The sequence below is a fragment of the Xiphias gladius genome, chromosome 10 (assembly GCF_016859285.1).
Source record: "Xiphias gladius isolate SHS-SW01 ecotype Sanya breed wild chromosome 10, ASM1685928v1, whole genome shotgun sequence".
Classification (NCBI taxonomy): Eukaryota; Metazoa; Chordata; class Actinopteri; order Istiophoriformes; family Xiphiidae; genus Xiphias; species Xiphias gladius.
The window spans coordinates 27209882-27235130 of NC_053409.1; the positions used below are offsets into that span (position 1 = coordinate 27209882).

At 43.8% G+C, this 25249-nt stretch overlaps 1 protein-coding gene and 3 non-coding genes across 4 annotated transcripts in view; all 4 read left to right on the forward strand.

The window, feature by feature from the left end:
* The first annotated feature begins 1644 nt into the window (after nt 1-1644).
* arid4a (AT rich interactive domain 4A (RBP1-like)) overlaps nt 1645-25249 on the forward strand; it is a 32040-nt gene continuing 8435 nt past the window's right edge. Inside the window, exons 1-18 of the mRNA XM_040136894.1 lie at nt 1645-1825; nt 2846-2896; nt 6469-6579; nt 12287-12352; nt 14651-14741; nt 15475-15554; nt 15716-15813; nt 16175-16307; nt 16409-16488; nt 16596-16672; nt 17144-17325; nt 17428-17500; nt 17668-17762; nt 19408-19505; nt 20410-20644; nt 22178-22410; nt 23741-23902; nt 24593-24674. Coding sequence (XP_039992828.1) covers nt 2891-2896; nt 6469-6579; nt 12287-12352; nt 14651-14741; nt 15475-15554; nt 15716-15813; nt 16175-16307; nt 16409-16488; nt 16596-16672; nt 17144-17325; nt 17428-17500; nt 17668-17762; nt 19408-19505; nt 20410-20644; nt 22178-22410; nt 23741-23902; nt 24593-24674 — 1902 coding nt within the window. The 5' untranslated portion in view covers nt 1645-1825; nt 2846-2890. The remainder of the gene's footprint in view (nt 1826-2845; nt 2897-6468; nt 6580-12286; nt 12353-14650; nt 14742-15474; nt 15555-15715; nt 15814-16174; nt 16308-16408; nt 16489-16595; nt 16673-17143; nt 17326-17427; nt 17501-17667; nt 17763-19407; nt 19506-20409; nt 20645-22177; nt 22411-23740; nt 23903-24592; nt 24675-25249) is intronic.
* Nucleotides 9577-9662, forward strand: LOC120795992. The gene has a single exon (XR_005708322.1). It is a non-coding gene; the product is annotated as a small nucleolar RNA SNORD53/SNORD92 (small nucleolar RNA).
* On the forward strand, nt 15309-15394 carry LOC120795991. Its single transcript, XR_005708321.1, has one exon. It is a non-coding gene; the product is annotated as a small nucleolar RNA SNORD53/SNORD92 (small nucleolar RNA).
* On the forward strand, nt 24737-24816 carry LOC120795989. Its single transcript, XR_005708319.1, has one exon. It is a non-coding gene; the product is annotated as a small nucleolar RNA SNORD53/SNORD92 (small nucleolar RNA).

The following is a 25249-nucleotide window of genomic DNA, read 5'->3' on the forward strand; positions in this document are numbered from 1 at the left end:
TGGTCCTTGGTAATCGTGACATTATTCTTCGCTATTTTCAGAACTTTTACAAACCAAACAGTCGGTTAATTTATTGAAAATAATCAGGATACGAATCCATTCAGAAAATAATCATTAGTTATAAAATAGTTAACAATGAGCTCCACCTCAACTACAATATGAACTGCTGCTTTTACATGAATGCATCGCTGATAATGATGTGATGTGGGACGGTTTTCTGCATAATGGGTGCTTTTACTTTGAATTCCTGAAGTACATTTTCCTGATTATACTCACTGGGTTTCACTGAAGTCACATTTTCAATGCAGGACCTGTACCGGGGGGGTTTTACAGACTTTTACTTAAGTAAAGGATCCGGGTACTTTGCCACTGACTTGGACAGATCATGACAAAACGGGCCCCTGGGCGCAGACAGGCGAAAGGACCCCCACCTCTCCCATGTCCCCCCAGACTCCGAGTCTCTTCGTGGTCACTTCGTGTCTTTTAACTGAGCTCTGTGACTTCAACACAGGAAACGTTGACGGTCACATCATACAGAGGCCCAGGTCCAGGGGCCTCCTGGCCTCTCAGGCCCCTGGGCCACGCTTCTGGTAACGCACCCACAGCTGTCAGCGTCCTGGCCCTGACAGACCCTCACCTGTCTCTCTGCATTTGTTGTTTGTGTCTTTGATGTGTAGAAATAACCTCCATGAGCCCGGAGAGGAAGGCGACATATATGGCTTTGCCGTCACCGTTTTCCTGTTACGTAAAAGCGCCGATGTTCCCGCCCACAGCGAGTCTCGACAAACGGGGCTCAAACCGCCGTTTGTTCCCGTGTTTTTACCGCTCTTCGTTTTCACCGTCCAACTTCCATCTTCGTGCTTCAGTTCAGCCCGTTCACCGAATGTTTGTGCTGTAAAAACAGAACAAGAAAAGCCCCAAACAGAACCGCGCGGTTTGTTGTGGAGCCCGGTTCAACACGAGCCCTGATAGGTGACGTCTCACGTACGGAAACCGCATCGCCAACCTACCTTTTAAAAAGTGCCCACTCAAGGTTTACAGTGGTCACCGACTCGTCATTTATGCTATAGAACCAAAATGAGGGCCTCCAACAAAGTCACAATAATACATCTAGATTTCGGCGTACATGTCATGCAACAAGTGGCGTGTATTTAAATGGAAATCTAACTTGTGTACACTGTTTGACCTCTCTTTCCGCTTATTTCGGGGCAGCGGCATCCGCATCGTAACGCAGTTGGGGTTATATGCGAATCGCCGTAATTGTTTCGATTTGGGGTAAATTAACTGATGCTTTTTGAGCAGATATGTGGGGAATTTCGGTGCTTTTCAAAATGTGTCAAGTTATTTTCTATCCCTTACATAGTCTCGATGGATAACACGCTAATATTAACTCTGAAGATGTTTGAATGGAGTTTGGTGTGCGAATCCCGAGCACGTACCGGGGCAGGGCTTCCTGCAGCGTCCGTACAGACAAGGAAGTCCGCTCAGCCAATAGCCACGCGGCACTGCTGGGAACAAAACGCGCGAGACCAATCGTGATCTACAGTGGCGGGTTTTCCTTCCGAACTTGCTTCTGATTGGACAGCTACCCATCCGATGCCGTCATTTCCCTCGTGGCGCCGCGTTCGTATCGACCAATGGCCACCCCAGAAGAGGTATGTCCTATTAAAATCGTGGAATCGCTCGACCAATCAAATTTCTTCGTTGGGACCACCGCTGTCACCGCAGCCAATCGCGTGTCGGGAAACAGAGCTCGGGCTCAACAGCTTGTTGTTCGTGAATCGCTTTGCAGCCCGAGAGAGGGGAAGCAGCCGCGGCCGCGTATGTAAGTATAAAAACCTCCTTATCCTGCCCCGAACCAAACTAAAACTTTTAACGAGTGAAATCAGCGGTAGACCAGGCACAGGAAGCCGGGTGGATGTCAGTGGGAGGTTTCCAGTCAGTCGCTGTTGTACCGAGCGGGCTGTGGATTGAATGGCAGCGGCAGTCGGCTTGTTTTTGCAGTGAAGAAATGTGAAGCTCCTGCGCCTTTGTGGAACAGACACTTATTAAATAAATAAATCCACAACAGTTTTTGTTCCGTCGACTGACACAGATTCTCGTTCGGTTTGACAGAAACTTAGTTTATCCACCAAACGGGCGCTAATGTTATCGCTGGCCGAGCTCGCTCCGCTGTTAGCAGGCGGTTTAAATCGCCATATGATCCACAAACTAGCTAGTTGAGTCGCTAGTTAGCCAACTAGCTAAATTTAGCTCCGGACCGGAGAGTGAAGCCCCCGCTCTCTCCTCCGCTCTCCGTGTGGGAACCAGCTTTGGTTTGGACTTTGTCCGGGTTGGGACTCGGTTGTGTAGCAGTGACCGGGACTCTTCCCCCAGCAGCTGGTTGCTAGCAGGCGTTTTCGGGGGGGAGGGGGGGAGTTAAAGTTAGCCGAGCTAGCCGAGCTGACATGGCGAGCTGTGATGGCGACGTGACTCAGTGGAGCTGGGAGCGGAGCGGGAAGGAGCGCTCCGCTTCGTCCTGATCCGCTGCCGTCCCGTGTCCCTTCAACGAGCCTCCGACATTTAACCTCCAGCCCACTGGAACCGGCAGCTCCACGTTCAGGCGAAGTAATGGCTGCTAGCTGAGTTAGTGTGCGCTGTTGGTGCCACATATTTGATCGGATCCGGGGGGGGGGGGCTGCTGCACCGAGCCACAGAAGAATGCCTGAGCTAACATAAGTGAGAGGCTAGTTGGTTAGCTTAGCATCATTTTACAACCCCAGGACAGTTTGACACTCTGCCCCTGTCTGTCCTCTGTTGTTCCGCCAACTTTAACCACAGGTCCCGTCCTGTTTGTGTCTTTCAGTGATCCACAGTCTTTCGAGCTGGACTCCCTCGAATAGCCGTAAAGATGAAGGTGAGTGTTTGACCTGCGACACAAACTGAAGATAATGTTCCCAGTCTGAGGTCCATGTCTACACACTATCCAGCTGGAAGCAGCTTCTGATCAGTTAAACTGGGCTCTGATGGCCATGCACTGGTGTCTTTCCAGTTCAAAGCCTCATCTCTGTCCAGTTTATCTCCAGCTGATTTTATCATTTCATCACTGTTTTACATTAGATGATCACGTTGGTGTCACAGTAATGAGCCACTGTTTTCATCACAGTACAAGAAGTCCATTACCCTAAATAGAGCTCAAACTATCAGTCGATTAATCTTTTTGTCAACTGTTGTTGGAAGATTAATGGTTTTCAACTGTTTTCAAGCAAAGATGCCAAATGAGTGCTGGTCCTTGCTTCCCACATGTGAGGATTTGATGCTTTTCTTTGTTTTATATGGTAGTAAATGAGTATTTTCAGGTTCAGATTGCTGGTCAGATAAAAAGTCAATTTGCATATCTCGTCTTTGGCTATCTCACTATCTTCTGACATTTAATAGACCAAACAACTTACAGGAAAGCAACTACAGATTAATTGGTAATGAGAATAATCATTAGCTGCAGCCCTAATCCTCGAAGACACATCAGTCCTGCTACTACTGGATATATTCCTTCTGCTGTCTAACAAAAAAATGGTTTTGATAATGTCTCAAGGTTCAGCTCCAGCCCAGGACCCAAACAAAGATGGCAAATGAAAGCATGTTACGTATCTGGTTGCATTTTAGTTTCAGTTCAGTTCTTGAGATGTACCTTTTGAAACTTGTTAAAATGATCATTCACAGTACAGCAGAGGAAATACAGCCACGTTAGTCACTTTTGCTTGTGTTTATTTCCGAGGAAAACAGCAACTTATTTATGTGACTGATATGCAGCTATTACTACAGAAGTCTTAAATGTAAAAATGATCATTACATTTAAGGAACAAACCGTGACTACAGCCAGCTCAGGCCATAACTAGTTAAACAAGCACATAACAAGCTTCTGTGCCGACTGATGGAGACTCTCAGATTATAGGACGCCAACAGGGTTCGTTAATATGCACTGAAAGAAACCAATAGGAACAGCAAGACTCACACATCTGTAGAGTCAGACTGGGTTTGGTTAGACTCTGTCTTGTCCGGTTTCTGCCTCAGTGTCAGTTTGACTCAGTGAGCTTCCATCTGAACCTAATATCTGCACTGTGATTAAAACAGACACATAAATACTCTGATAATATATATGAAACCTGTACCAGGGTTGTTTTTGCTGCTTTCCCACACAGTGTCACATTCAGCAAACCACTGTTACTTCACATTTTCAGTGTCTGAACCCTCCAAAAGTAAAGGTCAGGAGAAATGTCACCGCATCCAGACTTTAGTAATATATGCGTCGTTGTTTACTCTTCCCTCTGAGTTGCTGAACTCATCACATGATAATAACACAATGAATAAATAAGAACAAAACCAGAGACCTGTGACAGCAGACAGAATATTATTAGAACCAGTATTCGCTCTATGGATTGTAGTTTCTCTGGTGACGGAATGAAGCGTAACACCTGCAGCTCCGTGTTTACAGAGTGATGTCACCCCCAGGTTGCTGACATCAGCCATGAAGAGCACTCTTATTGGCTGTTCAGTGATCCTGAATGGTTGATCTTATGCAACCCTTCCTGTTTTTTGTTTGTTTGGTTTTTTTGTTTTTCAATTTCCCTCTCAATTAACTTCTGTTCACTGTTGATGGTAAACAGTCTTGGTCCTGATTGGTTCAAACAGCCTGCTGCACATTTGTCAAGATGGGAAAACGTGTTTTGTTTATGAGGAGGTCATGTGACCTGGCACCACCACAGATGTTGGATTTAAAAAAAAAAAAAGAAATCAAAACACATTTTTGGCACAAAGTTAAATTTGATGTTAACTAACTAACATCTAGTTCTACAAGCTGACTGTGTGTTGTAGCAGCACATTCGCCTGGTGTTTCTGTAGCGAAAAATTTCAAAAGCTCTAATGTTTAACTTATTAGTACGATGATGCGGGTTATTAAGTGATTAACATTTGCAGTTTCCAAAAACGGTCACTAAACCACCTGATTTTTGTCTGGAAACTGATTTATAAACATATATTAAAATAAAACTTTCTATTCAACTATGTAATATGTAATATATTGATGATTTAATTGGGATTAATCAGATTGTTGCACAATAATAATCCAATGTTATAGAAAATCTGGAGTGTGTGTGTGTAATAGTGTATCTGACCAGATCACTCTCCACTGTCACTCTGCGTTTTGGGCAACGAAATATTGCATTAACACGTTTTAAACAGCTGCTCAGACGAGTGTTATAATATCACGTCATTATAAACACACAATAAAACACAAACACATTCTGACCAATCACCGTGACTACTACAACCGTGAGATGAGCAGCTGATCCTAGAGCTGTGCAGGACAACTGATGTAATTAGCACCAGCGTGTAAATAGTGGTCGATGCTTGTCAGACTGCTGTAGTGGAAGTTCTGTCATTTTCTTCCAGCAGTCCTTCACGTCGTACGTTAGAATATAAAACGGGACAGATATTTGCTTAAATGCAGGTAAAGGTGATCATGAGCAGCAGATGCCAAACTTCACAGCGGGACATGTTCACAGTTCTGGTGTAGATAAGAAATGGAAAGACAAATAACAGAATTGTGACGAAATGTTTATTGACTGAAAGTGTTTCCATGCACATCAGTAACCAGGTTAGTCGGTTTTCTCCACTAATCTGGTTTCTCAAACATCATGTAAACCAGAAACCTGGTTTCTCCTGGACAAAACCGAATCTTTGCTCATGTACACATGCATGTCCTCATATTCAGAATAATTCCACCCAAAGTACAGCTGAAACTGAAACTAACACTGGGGTAGAAGTTTTTAATCTAAGTCTATAATCCTGAAGTGAGATCTGACAGTTTGAAGAGGAAGTTGCATTTATAAAAAGACAGAGGAGTAGGATTGTTTGGTCACGTGGTCTTTGTCTTAATGTTGATGCAACTTAAATGACATATATCTGGTGTAACAGGGAATGGTGTCGTCCTGCTGAAGCTAGATGGACTTGTTCTCCAGTTCCCTTTGATACTTGTGTACTTTTGCAAACTTGTCTTTTGGTTTGTATGTCAGGTTAATTGATATCGCAGCTCCTCCACATTCGTTCTTTAGGACTGTATCAGTTAAACCTTAAATACAACACAGACCTTTGTTTAGGTGAATCCGACCAAACTGTTCGAGGAGGAGCCGTCATCAGCGTTAGCCATTTCTGCTGTTGTGAAGCTAATGTTAGCTGCTAACTATGCTACAATGACTAAAGAGACAGAGAGAAGCTCATTATTAAAAGACAGCAGCTCTAATCAGCAGCTTCAGACTGGTGTCACACACGAGACAAAGTCATACCATCAAAAACATCCATAAAAATCTGGATTCAGTCAGATCCAGACTGGAGGCCAACAGCTGCAGCTGCTCTGCTGTGTGCTGCAGGGCATGCTGGGAGTGTCTGTGTGTCCCCTGATGTCACTGATGTGTGTGTTGGTGTGTATTTCAGGCAGCAGACGAGCCTGCCTACCTGACGGTGGGGACGGATGTCAGTGCCAAGTACAGAGGAGCCTTCTGCGAGGCTAAAATCAAGACTGTGAAACGCATGGTGAAGGTCAAGGTAAGACCCACAGCAACCAGGTTTACCTGCAGACAGGAAGTCCACGTTGAGACCTCAGCAGGGTTGTCTGAATCCCCCTCGCACATAAATAACAAACCACGTCTGATCTCTGTGGCCCCTGCATGTCTACACACCTGCAGTGTGATTGGATCCAGTAAAAATAATTAAATTCTGAGCTGCCTGTGCATTCTGAGTGCTCCATTTGAAAAACATCACTCAGACTCCAAATCCGCACCAGACCTGAGACGTCAGTGATGTGTAATGTCTACTGAATCGTCCATCCGTTCAGTGCACACTGACTCTGTCCTCTGTACCAGTGTGTCTGTCTTCAGAAGGACAAGCTGTCCTCCACAGACCGAGGAACGTCAGACATTTACTGGTCAGAAACAGCTTTACAGCCGGCTTCACGAGGAGGATACACGCAGAAAACTAAACAGTCGCACTGGTTCCGGGACCGGTTTTCTCCTTTCTGTGTTCTCGTTTCAGTATTTTCTGTTAATAATATCCTGAATGTTACTGGACACAGAGAGACTCATGGATAATGCAATGAACCTATAAATTTATATTATGGCCACTGGTCTGAATTATTTACACTTTCTTTCTGACAAATCAGTTTTTTTTTTTCTATCTCTAAATACTACAATACCCGTGAGCCTCAGACGCGGTTGCCATGGAGAAGAAGCCAGTCAGACGTGTGAATCAGAGCAGTAGGTCCAGTTGTAAACGAAACCGGGCGCCGACTGAATTTAACCACAGTTGACCCCAAAATTAAAAGCGAACTGATTTCAGCTGCAGATTGTAAAGGCTGTTTTAAAAAAAACAAAAAAAAAACATCTTCATCTCCCACCTGCTCTCAGTAGGGGTGGGCAATTCCACAAAATGAGGTACCAATTAATTCAAGGGCCAGCATCAACCATATTAATACAGATATTAGTATTTTTGTATTGTTAAAATCAGCTCATGGACTATCATGCAAGGGGGAGAAAGATGATACACTATCCTTTATGATTATATTTTTAATTACCGTCAAATGATTTTCCAAACATGAGGTGTTTCCTTTTACTGTTCTGTTAATGACTTCATCGCTTGCATGTTTAAACACAAGACAGCTTTTAATGGTAAATAACAAATATTCATGATATAAATTCTCTGAAACTGAAAAGGTCGTCATTGCAAACAGCAGCAGCAGAGACGTTAATATTGCAGCACTAAGAGGAGTGTTTCCAGGATGTGATCTAACAAGTGATAGATCCTTTTTTTTTTTTGTATATATAGATACTCAAAACAAGACTTCGTATCGGTAGTTTTGATACTCTGCGGTTCGATCCCACCACCTAAAGTTAAATATGTCCACAGTGAAACCAGAAAGCTGACAGTCAAACCGACCCATCTTTGTAAATAGTTAATTGTAGGCAGTCTAATGCTGACATCACTAACAATATATTGGCTGATAGTAACTTTTTTTTTCAAACACATAAAGAATCTTGATACAGATCATTTTAGTTTCGTTTTTTAAAGAACCGTGTAAAAATCAACTTGTCAGGGCTCTCCGATGGATGGACGAACGCTATAATGGAGGCACTGTTTCCAAATTTTGGCATTTCTGTCTTTCAGTTTCTCGTTACTTATTGGCCGACATAAACACCGGTACTCAAACATCTGTATAAACTAATCTAAGCTGACATATCAGTCGGGCCAACTTGTCTTTCAAGCTTTAGAGTTAAGAAGTTGACAACTTAAGGACAGCAGGAGTTATTGAATGACTGTCTGAGATTACTCTTTATAAAGAGAAATTTACCCGGCATAAATAAATTAAAGGGTGTTGCATCCTAACGTGTTACATGGAGTCAGTGTGGGCTGTGAAATTCTGAATAATTTTTATATAATACTCAAACTTAGGATTTTACAACTCCGGAAAATTATCACTGAAAAAATTATTTTATCTTTTCTTGTGACCTTTGCGAGATAAAGAGTAGAAATACTGCGCTCCCGCTACAGGGTATGTATTTGATTGGTCACCTCAGCACCTTGGTGGATGACGTATTGCAGAAAAGGTTGACGCTGGTTTTCCTTTTTTTTTTTTCTTTCTCCCCTGAGCTCTCCATGTTGACACCCCTGCTGTGTCAACAGACTGGCTCTGTTCAAATGAATGAGAGGACTGAGAGTAAAGTGGTGAAATCTCTGTTTCCAGATTCTAGATCTCAATGATATCTGAGTTAGATTTTGGGAGACCAAAGGCAGACTGTGCCAAAAACTCTGACAGTCTCTAATTTAGGACCAAATTCACATTTATAATGAAACTGCTGCCACGGCACACAAAGACAAACCAACCAGTCAAAACACAGGGAGGATACATGGATGCCACATTACCACGGTGTTTGTTTTTGTTTTTCTTTCTTTTAAGAAGAACCTCAGTGTTCCTCAACTCAGAAACAACAAGAGTACCCAGAGATCAGTGTTTCCAGTTCAGATTTACAGTTGTTACTCAGTTACAGCCTGAATGTGCTGTTAGATTTTAAACTGACTGCAGATAAATAAATCACTTAATATAACAATAATGTAACACTTAATAACACCATTGTTTATTATTAGTAGAACCGAAACAATGAGTTGATTAATTGCTAAGTCAACCAAAATAATTAACGGAAACTATTTTTGGTTCCAGCTTCTCAAATGGCAGAATTTGCTGCTGCTTTGTCATTTATACTCCTAAGCTGATTATCTTTAGGTTGTGCTTTAACAAAATAAGCCATCTGAAAACATCACTCTGGTAACTTGGAGTTTTTTTTACACAACTTTCTCACGTTTTATAAACCAAACGATTAAATTAATAATATTTTGGAGATTAGTTGATAATGAAAATAATCGTTACTTGTAGCGCTAATTGTAAGTTATGCTTCAGTGTCAAACTGCATGTTTCATATTACAGATGTGTGAAGGTAGTGTTTCCTCTGATCATTGAGATAAAGGCTGCAGACGTCGTGATTGGCTGTCGGGGCGGAGTGATGATGCTGAGAAAAGGTTTCGCTCAATGAGCTGACGATGACGTGTGATGTCACATCTTCTCTTGGCTGTCTGACCAATCCCCTGCCAGCTTAACCTCAGCTGTGACCCCTCACACGGACTGTAATACCGTCCTGTTGGTGTGAATAAAGGACCGGACGGCCGGATTTATAGTTGAGCGTCAAATTTGCCTGTTGATATCACCTCTGCAATGCTATCGGGTGTTCTCAGGCGGAACGGTGCTTTATGTCCCCCACAGTAACTCTGCTTACGTTCTTGAACTTATTTTGGGATACAGAGCGATATTGAGCCACACACACACACACACACACAGATTTATAGAACTGCAGTTACAGCCAGGTAATTTCTAACCTTATCTTGCTGTGGCTTGTTACTGAATAAGAGACTGCCGCCATGCAGTTTCTGTGTTTATGTTTATTCAGTCATGCAGAGCTGCGATCTCTGTGAGCAGAGGGTTTGCAGTGTAATCCATTAGTTGGATGTCTGTTACTTAAAAGGAGAAGACTACCGACTTCGTGTTGTCTTCACTCTCAACAAACTCCACCAGCATCAGAACCATGGAGGGAAAACACAAGCAGCCAATCACAGCTCTTGTAGTCTCCATGTGGTATCTCCTTTCGTAGACCTGACGTGCAGTCACAGCTTTGAGCGGGTGCATGCTAGCTACGCCTCGTGGGTACGCCGTGGCCCCTTAATGCAGCAGCAGCAATCTGTTTTAAGAGTCGTTTCTTCATTTAGAAAAAAACAGTGCCAGCTTGTGAACCCTGATAAGGGATTGATATTGATACTACTATGGTCACTTATCAATACTCTTTATCAGTACTCCTCCATAACTATAGTGAGACCAAAATTTCATTACCAGAGGCACCAGTGCTCAGTGTGGCCTTTCAATTTAGTCATTTGTTTTCAAGTGATCATGGCATGATGCTCTTAATCATTCAGTGAGGGATAAGATTGCTGTGTGTGGTGTTACCTGTTTATCACACCCTAGCTCCTACGTCTCTATCTTATACTAGTAGCAGTGATGATGATGATAACAAAGCACTTTCTTTTTTTTTAATAAATGAGATTAAAAATAAAACTGTAACCAGTGATTACACTAAAACACAGAAAGAACAGGTGCAGCCACCTGGGCATAAAGAGTTGGTGTTAGAACTGTCTCATTACTGTGGAGGTGTTCATTGTAATGACGACCATTACCTTGACTTGAGTTTGAGTCATTGATGATGTTGGAGCAGCAGCTGCTTTACTCCACTTTACACCAGTCTAACCTCCATTACACACAACTGTGTGTAATGGAGTTTCCTGTTTCCTGTGTTTTCACTCGTCCACAGACGGTAAACACAACCACGGTAAAGCTGGCAAACACATCATCATTAGTGGACGGCTACGTGTTGGGAAGAAGTTCATTTAACACAGTAGTCGAATGATGTTCAGAGACAGACAGCAGCCCTGAATGCTGCAGACGCTTTCCAGTGTTATGTCTCGGACCAGTCAGGTGCGCACATTCATCACACACTCTGACAAGACTTCGAACGGATATCCTACAGTCTGACAGCCTGAGACCAGGATTTCATTCGACCTTCACGCAGTGTGACATGACATGAAGCTGTACGGCCCCTGTTACCACACAGTATGTAGGGGCTGAGAGACTGAACCTGTCTGCTGAGACTAAGGTCAGTTAGTTAATGAGTCAATGGACAGAGAACTGATCAGCAACAGTGCTTGTAATCGTGTAAAAGTGTTTTAAGTAGTTTTTCCAGCAGAAAATGGTGAACATCTGATGCTTTTTAAATGTGAGAATCTGCTGCTTTTCCTTGTCCTATGTGACAGGAACTGATTCTCTTTCGGTTTTGGACCGTTGGTCGGACAAAACAGGACATTCGAAAACTTCACCTTGAACCAGGGCTGGGACATTGTGATGGACGTTTTTACTGATGTTTTCCAGACCAGACGATGAATTGATTATTTGCGAAAACAGCTGTTGGTTGCAGCTCGAGACACATTCGTTCCCCCACATGTTGTTCTCCATCAGACAGTGGATGATGAAGACAAACACTCCAGTCCTGTGAACATGTTGTTGTCTGCACGGTCAGCTGTGTTTAGGTGTTTTCTGTGTCCTCGGCTTCAACAACATTCAGTTTCCACCTTCTTCCTCTTTTTTTAAGCATATATTTAGCAGAAACAGCAGCTGCTGCCAATTGTACTATCTGTAAAAACTGTACGGGCTGAGCTTGTTTCATCATCAGATATAATGGAAACAGTGTGTCACAGCTACAGGCTGAGATGGATCATAAATGTGTTCATCTCTCCTCTGCCTTCAGATTTTTATCTCCAAAGATCAAAGTTGTTTGTTCAGGACAGAAAGAACGGGACGCCTGAAACTGTCTGTTCAGTTTGTCCTGAGTTTTTGTTGTAGTGTCTCTTATAAATTTGCCTCTCATTTTTCCATTTATAAAAGCACGTTGGATAGAAGTGTTATATGAACCCGGTCCAGTCAATGGAAAAACATCAAATTCGATAATCCAGAAGGTCCATCATGTCAATGCTGTCCTCTGTCTCACTGTTTGTGTCTTTCAACACATCCTGTCTCAGTGATTTAAAAAAAAAAAAAAAAAAAAAAGACAAACGTTGGGCAGTAAATCTCTTAACGCTCATCACACTCATCTTTCTTTCTCCCCAGGTGACTCTGAAAGGTGAAAGTACGTCCCAGGTGGTGCAGGACGACCAGGTTAAAGGACCCCTGAGGGTAAGATGGTGATGCTGAGTGTTGGTGTCTGATGCTGAGGGTTCAGCTCTGCAGAGCGAGTCACTGTTCAGGTTTACAGGAGGTTCCCTAAATGTATGAGCAGCGGGTCAGGCGGATCATCATCACGCTACCAGATGTTTACAGCTGCCTCACTGGCTGTTCTTACATTCTGGAGCAAACATATTTTGGTTTGGTTTTGACTAAAACATTCGGCCTCGTGCAAGACCGTTTTATATTATGTAACATTTTATAGATAGGGATAGTTTACGTATATAGATATTATTATTCTCCATTTCATCAAACAGCACACACAATGCAGTCTACACATTTCATCATTCCCCTCATCCCAGGCCACAAAGTATAGAAATAAACGAAAATATAAATATTTGTAACCAATGAGAAAAAACTTCATGTCAGTTTAATACCTTAAACCAAAATGATGTCTTTACAGAAATCCATTGAACAATCATTCTTATAGCAATTTTTTTTTTCAATTTTCCAAATACAAAAAGGTGACCAGAAACCCTCGAAAGTCTCTATAGTTTTTGTTTTCCACTGACAACTTCTCTAGGGGAAGTAAATATTTGATCCAGAAATAAATTAAAAAGTTGGAGCAGGCTTGTGTCACCAACACAACAAAATACATCTTTTCTGCAAAATGAATAATGATGACAAGTTTTCTTATTTTTAGTTTCGTAAGTTATCTAAGTGATGCGGAGCGGAACTTAACGAAGATAAACAAGGACTGAATTGAATTTCACTATTTAGCATTACTGTTGTGATTTCCAAAAAGAGCTTAAATTTCTCTCACTCTCAGAAAAGTTGTACCAAGTTTGGTCCGCTGCCTCGCCTCTCTGATATCACGGGGAGTTTCCTTTAAACTTGTGAATCCTGACTGGTGTGAGATTCTATTTATGAATGAACGAGTCTGAACTAGAATTTGAATTGAAATTCGTTGATTGTATTGCTAGTAAATGGGAAGTGACCTCACTCACAAAAACGTCACCACAAATCGCCATTAAATTCCATGCCAAGGTCTTTTTCCCAAACGTTTAACAAAGGCTCGTAAGAAGATACACAGCATTTGACTGAGATATTATAAAATCCCTTGATCTTCCCTCTTAGTGAAGTAGCATATCACCTTTTGCTCTATTTCACTTATGTCCAGGCGCAGTTTATTTAATTGAATGAATTTTGGTATTGGTGTTTCGGTAATCACAACAGCCTCGCAGAGAAAGTAAGTGTGTTTCGAGTCGCATTCACCAAACTCTTCACTGGACAAACCTGTGGTGAATCGTTAGTTTTCAGCCCGATGAATACGGCTGGTTCATGAGCTGTGTGGTTATGGGAAATTTCATAATTAGAATCATCGACACCCCTGAACACCCCTGCTGCTTTATGATTGGTTCCCATTCTGCTCCAGTTGGTTCATTGACAAAAATGAGGGGAAAAAAGAATTTCACGTTGTGGATCTTTATGTCCTGCTGTCGGAAATCCTGAAACGGGACCCGAAACAACTAGAAAATATTCACAACGCTGCCAACAACGTTAGATGAGAGCAGAGCTGAAATAAAGAGAACACAAAACACAAAAATCGGATATTAGACAGGATGATATTACACTGTCAGTTGTTATAACAGAGGACGATACAGGACAGAGACCTGCAGACAGACCCTGAAGCAGCTGTGAGAGGTGTTTTCATCGCACCTGACTGAACTGGAGAAGTTCAGCCAATAATATCATCAAAGGGAAAAAAAAAAAGTTACTGAACTTCCCTCACCTTGAACAGAATGTTAGTTTAACATTACCTTTACTTGTGTTCATTTTCATTTAGGTTGACTTTTGTATCATATTTAACCTCCAAATTCATTCAGATGAAGCCACTGTCATTCTTTAGTCAAACGAGTCGTTTCCACTGTAGGGAAAGACTGGAAAGATTCACGACTCGTACGACAGGTCTGGACCACTCTTGAATTTCATTCATACCGCAGTGAAAACTTAATGAAAGAGAAAGTTGGTGACTGTGACAAATTCTCCTAAATCGCTTGTTAGTGCCACTTAAGAACAAATCTGTTCCTACCTGTGGTTCTTGGGTGAAGCTCATTGTTCTCATGTTTTCTCAGGTTTTCCTTATCAGCTTTATGGAGCAAACATGTTTTGTTTTTTGTGTCCTGAGTAAAAAAAAAATGTGTTGTGAGACTTGATGCCTTGTAATAAACTAGAAACTAGGTTTCAATGATAGATATCTTACCAGCAACCTGATGCTTGACTCAGACTCTGTCTCTGTGTGTGGCTCAGGTGGGCTCCACTGTGGAGGTGAAGACTAACGAGGGTTTATCCAGCGAGGCCGTCATCAGTAAGCTGACAGACGCCAGTCTCTACACTGTGGGTGAGTCTTCGTTCCAGCCTGCCGATTGGTCCATACATACACACATTAGGGTCCATACTCATCTGTGATTGGTTCCTTAATCTTTTTATCTGCTGGATGGATTGTGATGAAATGTGGTTCAGACATTAATGTATGGATTATCCTCTGACTTTTCCTCTTGCACCATCACCAGGTCATATTTTAATTTCTCCAGTACTTTGATTTTTATTTATTTATTTATTTTTGACCAGATACCTGCAAACTAATGACATTCCCATCAGCCTCAGCCGTATGCTGTTTACTGTTAATTAGCTAGCTTGATGGTGAACATGTTAAACATTATAACTGCTAAACATCAGCACGTTAGCATTGTCATTTGGAGCATGTTAGCATGCTGATATTAGCATTTAGCCCACAGCATTGTGTCTAAGTATAACCTCAAAGCGCTGCTAACACTGGATCTGACTTGCTTGTTGCATTTAAAAATCTTTTAATAAATAATAAGTCTTCACTATAAGTTTTACTTCAGTGTCAGACTACACAAGCGTCATGATTGGTTGCGTGCAGACGTCATGATTGGCTGTCGGGGAGGAGTGATGATGCCGAGAAAAGGTTTCGCTCGATGAGCTGACGATGTCGTGTGATGTCACGTCTTCTCTTGGCTGTCTGACCAATCCCCTGCCAGCTTAACCTCAGCTGTGAAAAAAAATCTCCTGTTAGACTCTGATAACTCAAGCGTGTTTGTGTGTTTCAGTGTTTGATGACGGAGATGAGAAGACTCTCCGTCGTACGTCTCTGTGTCTAAAGGGAGAGAGACATTTTGCAGAGAGTGAGGTGAGTCACGCCTACTGTACAGACAGAGGGACTGCTCCTCAGGCCTGTATCCTTCCAACAGAAAGTCTTTCAACTCTAAAAATATCTACAATCGTCTCACTGCACGGCCATTAATATTAAAGTATACATGTTAATCACGTTCTACCCCTCGTCCCTCTCAGACGTTGGACCAGCTGCCGTTGACCAACCCGGAGCATTTCGGCACTCCGGTCATCGGCAAGAAGTCAAACCGTGGTGGACGGCGTTCATCCCAGGCTGTGTGAGTTTTATCGTTTTAAAGTATATGTACATTCAACAAATGCAGCACCGAGTGTAGAAGACACATCACTCTGTAACATCTCTCTATGACCGCCAGTGACCTGTGTTTTTTCAGCAGAGTGGAGACTCTTCTCCAGAGAAATGATCAGCTGATCGCAGCTGGTTAAATACAGGACAGTTTGTGTGGTGCAACCTGCTTTAGTTTAGTGACGCGTAAATTCCGACCTAGTAAACGCTTTCGTTAGAACTAAGTTTGAACTTGTGAACAACTGCTGCAACTGACTCTGTTTCACTGTAAACTGGAATACTTACTCTGTCCGTCTGTCTGTATCTCTGTATCCCTGTATCCCTGTCTGTCTCAGGGCTGACGAGGAGAATGAGTCTACATCCAGTGAAGATGAGGAGGAGGACAGGCGGAGGCTGAATGATGAGCTGCTGGGGAAAGTGTGCAGCATTGAGAACGAGGAGGAGCCCAGCAGCTGGTACCTGGCTCTGGTAAACACACGCGCACACGCGCACACACACACACGCACACACAACTCTACCTGTCTGTCACAAGACCACGCTCCGACTGCAGGTGTGTGTTTGTCCTGCAGGTGGTGTCTCCAAGCTGTAACGACGAGCTGGTGGTGAAGAAGGATCAGTGTCTGGTCAGATCATTCAGCGACTCCAAGTTGTGAGTTCACTTTGATTTTATTTATTTATTTTTAATTGTTGATCTTTGATCAGAAACTGATCGGCCCCTTCTCATCCTCCTCCTCCTCCTCCTGTTTCATCCTGCAGCCACACGGTGGCGAGGAGACACGTCCACGCCGTCAACTCCATCAGCATTGCCAGGTCTGAGTTCTCCAACAGGAGAGGTGAGGCACTACAACCCCCACAATGCACCAGGGCACTGATTCACAGGCAAAACTCAATGCTGACTGTTTTTCAATTTTGTTTTTCTCTTACATCTTTTCAACTGCTGCTTCTCCTCATTTTTTGACCTTCACCTCCTTCTACTCCTATGACTGCCCCTTTCTCCCCTCTTCCTTCTGTCACATCCTCTCTCTCTCCCCTCTTACTCTTGCTCCCCATTCTCCTATGGCCCCCCATTCTCTCCCCACTCTTCTGTCTCCTCTCCCTCTTGCTCCCTTTCTCTCCTTCTCCTCTCTCTCTCCTCCTTCCTCCTCCTCCTACTTCCTTTCTCTTCTATTTCCTCTTCTCTTCCTCCCCCTTCTAACCTCTCTTCTTTCTTCTCTCTTCCTTCTTCCTCCCCCTTCCCTCTTCTTCTTTCCTCCTCTTCTCCTCCTCCTCCCTATCTCCATTCTCCTCCTCTTACCACCCCCCAGGTTTTGAAGCAGCCCAGATATTCCTGAGGAGCCGGGAGGTTCCAGATCTGTGGAAGATGGACATGAGTCAGATCCTGGACTCGTCCTCCAGTGACGATGAGGACGATGAAGAAGAGAAGGAGAGTGATGACGAGGAGGAGGACGAAGAGGAGAGCAAAAAGAAGAAACACATAAAGGATGAGGTGAGAAACTGATGAGAGACCAGGTGTGACTCTCCTATAACGTACTGTGTGGGGATGTAATGCTGGGGGGTCAGATCCTAACTTGCCTGTCTTTGTGTCCAGCCGGAAGAGGAACCAGACCCAGAGGAGAGAGACCACTTCCTGCAGCAGCTCTACAAGTTCATGGAGGACAGAGGTGAGCCAGCTCAGGACTTCAGACTGGGACAGGACATGCCTTCAGATTTACAATCACAAAATACTCCAGTGATCTGTCTTACATGAAGGGTTTTATGTGAATTGTTCCTTTGTGTGAAACAGCTCAGGGGTTTGTTCTAACATTACTGGTGTCTGTCTGTCTATCAGGGACTCCCATCAACAAACCACCAGTGTTGGGTTATAAAGACCTGAACCTCTTTAAGCTCTTCAGACTTGTCTATCACCTGGGAGGCTGCCACAAGGTGAGGACTGTCCACCCGTCTACCTGTCTGTCCATAGAGCTGGTGATTAGCTGAAGACACACTGATACTGACGTTCACTCGCATCCATGATATACACATCCTGTAAAAGTGACTTCTCTGTTGACCTGGGCTCATAATCTGTCCTAGCGGGCCAAGAATTCTCAAAGTGACAGTTTTGGTCTTACAGAGGAGTCACATCAGAGGAGTCCTGATCAGTTAGTTAGCTGCAAGAGGTTGAGGTCAGACAGAGGCAATGTGAGAGAGGAGAGGTTACACTGATCAGCATGAGCTAATGAAAAGATACAGTTGCTCGATTTAAAAAAAAAAAAAAAAAAAACAGTGTTCAGGTCTCTGCAACCTCACAGAGGGAGGGAAGATGCAGCCTTACTAAAGAGATGATTTGGGTCTAACACAACTGATTGTTTCAGCAGAAACAAATCTCACTTTGATCTGTTTTGCTCTGAGTTCAAAGAGAATGCGAAGCCAATTTTAGGGTCGGCACAAATGCATACAAAGTCGATGGAAAGACGTGATGGGAAGCACGTTCACCCAGGATGATGTAAAAATGAGAAATTTGTGTGTATCCTGGAGCTTTATGACTCAGTTTCATGAACATGCAGAGAGGAGAGGAAAGAGAAGAGCGACTGGAGCGACATAACAGAACTGAAGTTTCAGACGCTGATGTACAGGTCTGTTTCTAGGTAGCGTACAGTTAACATCTGTACAGTTGTTACGTTGGGTGTATGGGCTGAATAAGCACAAGCAGTCCAGCAGGCAAATTTGTGCCAACAACGAGAGGTGAAAATTCACTTTTGCTGTCTGAGTCAGTTTCAGCGTCATTCCTCGGTGGAGCTCAGATGCAGCAGTGCATCTGAGCTCAGTGGGTCATGTGACCAACTGAAGGCCATGCGGGATGATCCCGAGAGAGGTTGTGAATGCTGGACTGAAGTCCTGTGATGTCGCGTCCTCTTGGCTGTCTGACGAGCCCCACTGTCCAATCAGCTGATTACAGAGAGAAACAGCTGGATGTGACAGTTACAGCTTTGAACTGACAGGGCTCCATTTCTGAGAGCGTGCCAGTTAGAATTTCGCATGGTAGCGTTGGTGCGAGTGCGTGACGATCATTGGGCTGTTCCAGTGCCCCTCTGGCACGGACGCTGGGTTAGCCACTGCGGTCGTGTCGATCTCTCCACGCTCAAACAATCATTCAGCCGTTACCGTGTTCTGTAGACGCGGCGTCCACATGTGATTATTTTAAAAAACACAAAACAAGGGGGGAGAGGAGGAGGCTGGTGGAGAGGGAGATCCGACCACAGGTCCCGCCTCAGACACAACCGATGATGAGGATGCAGCTGCAGGGAGAGTGGAAAAATTGCCTCTGCTCACTACTTAACAGGTCTCACTGTTTATGACAGATATTGCCACCGACGTTTCCACCAGACAATGTGAGATTGTCTACACCTGTGACATTGATAATGGAAGGGGAGAAACAGGGTGCGACCAAATTATCTACAAACTTTCTCAGTTGGTCGCACCAGAGCTACCAGTGGAAAAGTTAGTCCTCAGTCCTGACTGACTCTGTTCTTCTGTCTGTCTGTTTTTTTTGTTTGTTTTGTTTTGTTTTTGTTTTTTCTCCCCCCCCAAGATTGAGTCTGGGACAGTGTGGAAGCAGGTCTACATGGATCTGGGGATCCCCGTTCTGAACTCTGCTGCATCCTATAACGTCAAGACGGCCTACAGGAAGTAAGAGAACACACCTGCGTACTCACATCTGTGTGTGTGTGTGTGTGTGTGTGTGTGTGTGTGTGTGTGTGTGTGTGTGTGTGTGTGTGTGTGTGTGTGTGTGAGAGAATAAATAAAATAATATAATATTCCCAAAGTTGTTACAGTTCATCCTGAGGGGGGACACGAACGTCGGAGCCACATTTCAATCCATCCAATAGTTAAGATGTTTCAGTCTGGACCAAAGTGGAGGACCGACTGACTGACATTAACATCCATACAGACGTGCTTCCAGTGCGGCTAAATATCAGCCCCTTCACGATGCCACGATGGCGACAATTAACGCAAATTCAACCAATCCCCATGAACTCTGCGCGACCTTGCAACTCTGTCCAATCACCTAAACTTTTCTGCAACTTTCACCAATCACAGCAGTCCTCCGTGCAAAATGTTTGAGCCATACACATGTCCGTCACCAAACTCACTTCCTTGTTTCTCAGACGCGTGGGACACGAAAGTCTCATTTACCAACAAAAATGACTGCTAAATACAATGCGAGGAAGTCCCCTGATGTTCCGCACAAAAGCGGGGGCAAATTATTTTTTACCGTGTGCAACGTTATGGAGTAACACAAACAAAAGTCATAGATTTACAAATGCTTTTCTACCGCAAAACAAACCGGGAGAATGGCTGAAATGCCACAGGACAATAGAGACAAGCCGACATGAGAGCGGCCATGACATCCAGATCTATTGCAAGTGCTGAAAGAACCAAGTTGAGTTTCCTCTGTCTTTTGGTCTGTACCAAGGTTTCAGGTGTGTTGTTGCTGCTTTCCATCTTTCTTTCCAGTATTTCTTTCTTAACCACTTCTGACCTGATCCATTTCCCATCCTGGTTTTCTGAGCAGTGTAAATTGTGTCAACAGGTACCTGTATGGTTTTGAGGAGTACTGCCGCTCCGCCTCCATCACATTCAGGACCATCCATCACAACAACCCCCGCCCTCCCACCATACCAGCCAATGAGACTGCAGGGGTGGAGCTTAAAGAGCCCTCCACGCCACCGGTGAAGGCGGAACCTGTGGATGACAAGAGGGAGGAAGTAGAGTCAGAGAGTGAGAGCGAGAAGGAGGAGGTCAAGGAGAGGCAGTTGTCACCGAGGGTGAGACACTGAAAACATTGAGTTACATAACACACAGCGACAGTTAAGTATAACGCAGCAGCAAGACAGGCTCTAGAGAGAGCCTTAGCATTTAACGTTACCTGAAAGCCACCGTAGGTTCTCCTATGTACTTGGCAAGGGAGGGGTGAGGTGAGGGGTGTTCACTTGGTTGCAATCTGCAGCCCTGCGACTAGATCCCACTGTGCCCTACACACTTGTCCTTAAACAGTGTGGTTCCAGATTCTGGTTCCAGAGTATTTCTCCAAACAGAACATTAAATATTCAAGAATTTAAGTTTGTAAATAAACATCGGTAGTTGTTATTTATTGAAAGTTTAAAACTCAAATGTTCTAATCTGCTTCTTTAGGACTGTGTACGTGTGTTGTTATTATTTGATTGACAGCACCAACAAACAACCATTCAACACATGTTGATGTACATTTTGCTAAAACTTGATTGGTGCATAGAAATATATTTGATATTTTTCCAGTCTAACAAACTTCAAACCATTGACAAGAGCACAAACAAAACAAACAAGACTAAGTCAGGTACATGGCTGGACTTTCAGTGGAAAGGAGCTAAGTGTTGCTTAATGAGCTAATACGCTAATTAGCATATTCATTATGTAATCGCATCCTATTTGCACTCAGCTTAGTGTCAGTAGGTTTCGGCCCTTTGTCTGTTGGCTTCTCTCCTGCTCTCTGTGCTCACATATACAGTATTTTAATCCATTTGAATTCCCAACAAAGCTGCTCTCATCTACATGTTTTACCGTTTCTGTTGTCAGACGACGGAACCGGTATGAAACAATGACTGAAACTTGGCCCATTAAAACTTCATGTTAAGCATCAGCCACTTCAAGCTGCTGCTCTGCTGCTAAAATCCTGATTGTCTAACCACGACGTCGTCTGACAGAATCACCAGACACATGAGTTAAAGACGACGGCTGAGCTGAGATTTCAGGTGTATTTACCTGTAAAATGATGAGTCAGAGAGAAAGTTAGAAGCTCATTCACGTCTGAGTCAGCTGCCGTGTGGTCAGTTGAATGAGACGCGTAGAAAGGTGTTGCTTGCGGAGGGAAAGATCGACCTCGCGCTCGCAGGGCAACACTGGCGACTCTCTTCTAAGTAAAGTAGCTCAGGTTTGCAGTTCAGTGGACTTATCACATGAGTGCATGTTTAGACACACACTGAAATGGAGTAAGAGTCTGAAACTAGTGCCAATCATTTATTCAATCAAGAATCTGTTTTACATCGAGAATTGATTCTGAATTGAATCAAGAGATTCCCGCCCCTACAAATTAGCAGTGCATAATGCTGACAGGTTTGCAGTAACGGCTGAAATAATAACATTTATAACTTTAAACTTGGTATAGAATGTGGAGTCTGGTGTGATGTCAGTTTGAGCATCATTTATGGACCATGAACCTAAAATACTAAGTCACTCGATACAAAAAACTGTTTTTAAAAACTGAGACCAGTGGAAACATTTCTCCCGCCTGACTCTTCTCCTGCTTTTCTGTCTGTTTTCAGGGGAGGAGGAGGTGTGTGGGGAGTCAGGTGAAGGCAGAGAGAGAGTTGTCCTCCAGACCAGAGAAAAGAGGAGGAGGAGGAGGAGGAGGAGGAGGAGAGAACAGTGAGGAGCAGAGGGACGTGAGGAGACGCAGCAACAGAAGAATGGACGACTCGGAGAAAGGCTCTGAGGAAGAGGAGGAGGAGGACGACGATGAAGAGGAGGAGGAGGGGGAGAGGAGGAGAGGAGACAGGTGAGACTGAACACAAACAGTTTGAACTGAATTTCTGGACAGAGATTAGACTGATTAAAAACAAATGCAGATTTGAGGTTCACTGTAATGGATCACTGATGTTCAGACTGTTAGTAGGACAAAAATACTTTCAGGTTTCTAAAATATTGTCCGTGATGTCAGGCTACCACCAGTGGGAGAGGAGGTATTCAGATCCTTTACCTGAGTAAAAGTATGAATACCACAATAGGGCTGCAACTAATTATTATTTTCGACAAACACCTCAAAACTGAAAGAGATGGTTGTTTATAATGAAATGAAACGGAGGAAAGTGGCAAACCCTCCGGTCCCTCCTTGGACCACTGCCTACTGGGAAGACCCCACAGGACCTGCTGTGTTGGCCATGCTCTGACCCGTCGTCCAGCCATCACAGTTTGGCCCGTGTCAAGTCGCTCAGATCCTTACGCTTGCCCATTCTTCCTGCTTCCAGCCAATCAACGTCAAGAACTGACTGTTCGCCTGCTGCCTAATATATCCCACCACGTACAGGTGCCACTGTAACGAGGGAATCGGTGTTATTCTTCACCTGTCAGTGGTTTTACCGTTGTGACTTTCACTGTTACGTGAAAGTCATGGGTTCAGAATTTTACCTCAGTAAAAGTACAGAAGTATTTTCAAGCATTCAAATATCAAAAGTACTCCACATGTTGAATGGTCCCTGTCTGATTATACTGTATACATTACTGGATTCAAGTATTTCATTGTTGTAGCTTGTGGAGATGGTTAGTAATATGTATTTCTCTCTGAAATGTAATGGAATAGACAAAAGGTACTAGAAGAGGAGCTACAAGTATCTCAGAAGTGTATTTACCATTACAGTACTTAGAGTATTGATCGAGTAGAAATGTGGCGTAAACTTGTACATCATCATGTAGAAGTGTAGTCCAGCGTGGCATCGCTGTTGGTCCACGTGGTTACAGGTGGACCCAGAGCACATTTCAGACCATACCTGTCAGTGATGCTGGCTCTGGCTGGAGGATAAACAGGGTTCAAACTTTCAACCAGAGACGTCAGCAAAACCCTGCTATACAGCCTGCTGTTATGCTTTCAGTAAATGTACTTAGTTATTTTCCACCACTGAAAACTCGGGTATGATATATGTTTTTGGAGACATCACTCGGGACAATGGAGCACATTAACACTCAGGATTGATCATAATTTGATACTCAGTGCCCTTTGTCATAAATTAAACTCTGTTTGTGTGTGTGTGTGTGTGTGTGTGTGTGTGTGTGTGTGTGTGTGTGTGTGTGTGTGTGTGTGTGTGTGTGTGTGTGTGTGTGGGGGGGGTCAGGAGTGAGGATGAGGAGGATGGAGACTCTGTCACGGGGACGAAGGTCAGGGTGAAGTACGGCAGAGGAAAGACTCAGAAGATCTACGAGGCTCACATCAAGAAGACGGACATAGACAACGGAGAACAGTTCTACCTGGTTCACTACTACGGCTGGAACGTCAGGTCAGTGTCGGAAACTGAGAAACGGTTGTGTGTGTGTGCGCGTGTGTGTGTGTGTGTGTGTGTGTGTGAGAGTGCGTGAGAGTGCGTGAGAGAGTGTGAGAGTGTGCGTGAAGCGCCCTGCTCTGACTTTCACCAGGAGGATAACTCTCAAGAGTGAGATATATTGCACATGCAGCGATGATGTCGCAGTTTATCATTTCCACAGAGCGCTAGGAAATACTCAGCAACATTATGAACATATCTCTTACATATAGCTCCGCTATTCATCATTTTAAAAATACGAATTAATTATTAAATATGTATATTAAGTATGATTTATTACAGCTCAAATTGTTGGTTGTTACAGACCCAAATCATCAGTTTCGAAGCTGTGTTTTTCCCCACCGCTGTAATGTTGCGAGGACCTCGGTTTACGTGGAGAGTTTTTATTCTCTTTTGCATCCTGTCAAGAAATTATGTAACTTTGGACAAATGGTGTCTGTTACTGAGTTCACGTGAAACATCTCTTCCCTTTTTACAGTATGTGCATGCAGGTCTCTTTCTGAACTCTTGCCTAAAATAAGAAGGTTAATGAAATCATTTTACTCCTAGTCCTAAAAAAAGGATTTCTTACTCTGATATGTTTGACAAGGACACGTCCAGGTAGTGTTGCAGGTGGAGTCGGTCCTGACAGGTGTGTCTGCTCCACAGGTACGATGAGTGGGTGAAGGCCGACAGAATCATCTGGCCCATGGAGAAAGGAACAAAGAAGAGGCAGAGGAAGAAGGTTAAGGTGAGATGTCAAATCAGAATGTTTCCTGTGAGCCCAGCACCGTCCTGTGACCTGCTGAAGGCCAGGTGTGATGATGCCGAGAAAGGTTTCGCATGCTGGACTGAAGTCCTGTGATGTCACTTCCTCTTGGCTGTCTGACCAGACGCTGGTGAGCTTCACTGTCCAATCAGGAGCAGGCAGACAGGGAGTGGGGCGGGGTTAGTTTGACGGATGCACGGGATTTCTCTGCTGCCACCGTCCACCGGTGATTTCCACGTTCAAGCTGGCTCACTGCTGTTCCTCCCTGAACTCAGTGAACCAGCTTCAGTTTCACAACACTTCAGCCTGAGCTTTTACTGTTTATCAAACTGTTGTGACCATGACCTCAGGGCCTGTTTAAGAACTGCAGTTAATACTACGGCCACTGCGACTGCTCAAAGCGCTGCCTGTCTTACTGCTGCCACAAATACTGAGTCCACCCAGTTTGACTGCTGCTGTCACAGACCTGACCATGCAGTCCTCCCTCACATCTACTTAGAAAACACTCTGGGGTCCTTTTTACCGAATTTGCAACACGGGATCATTTCCTCTCCTGT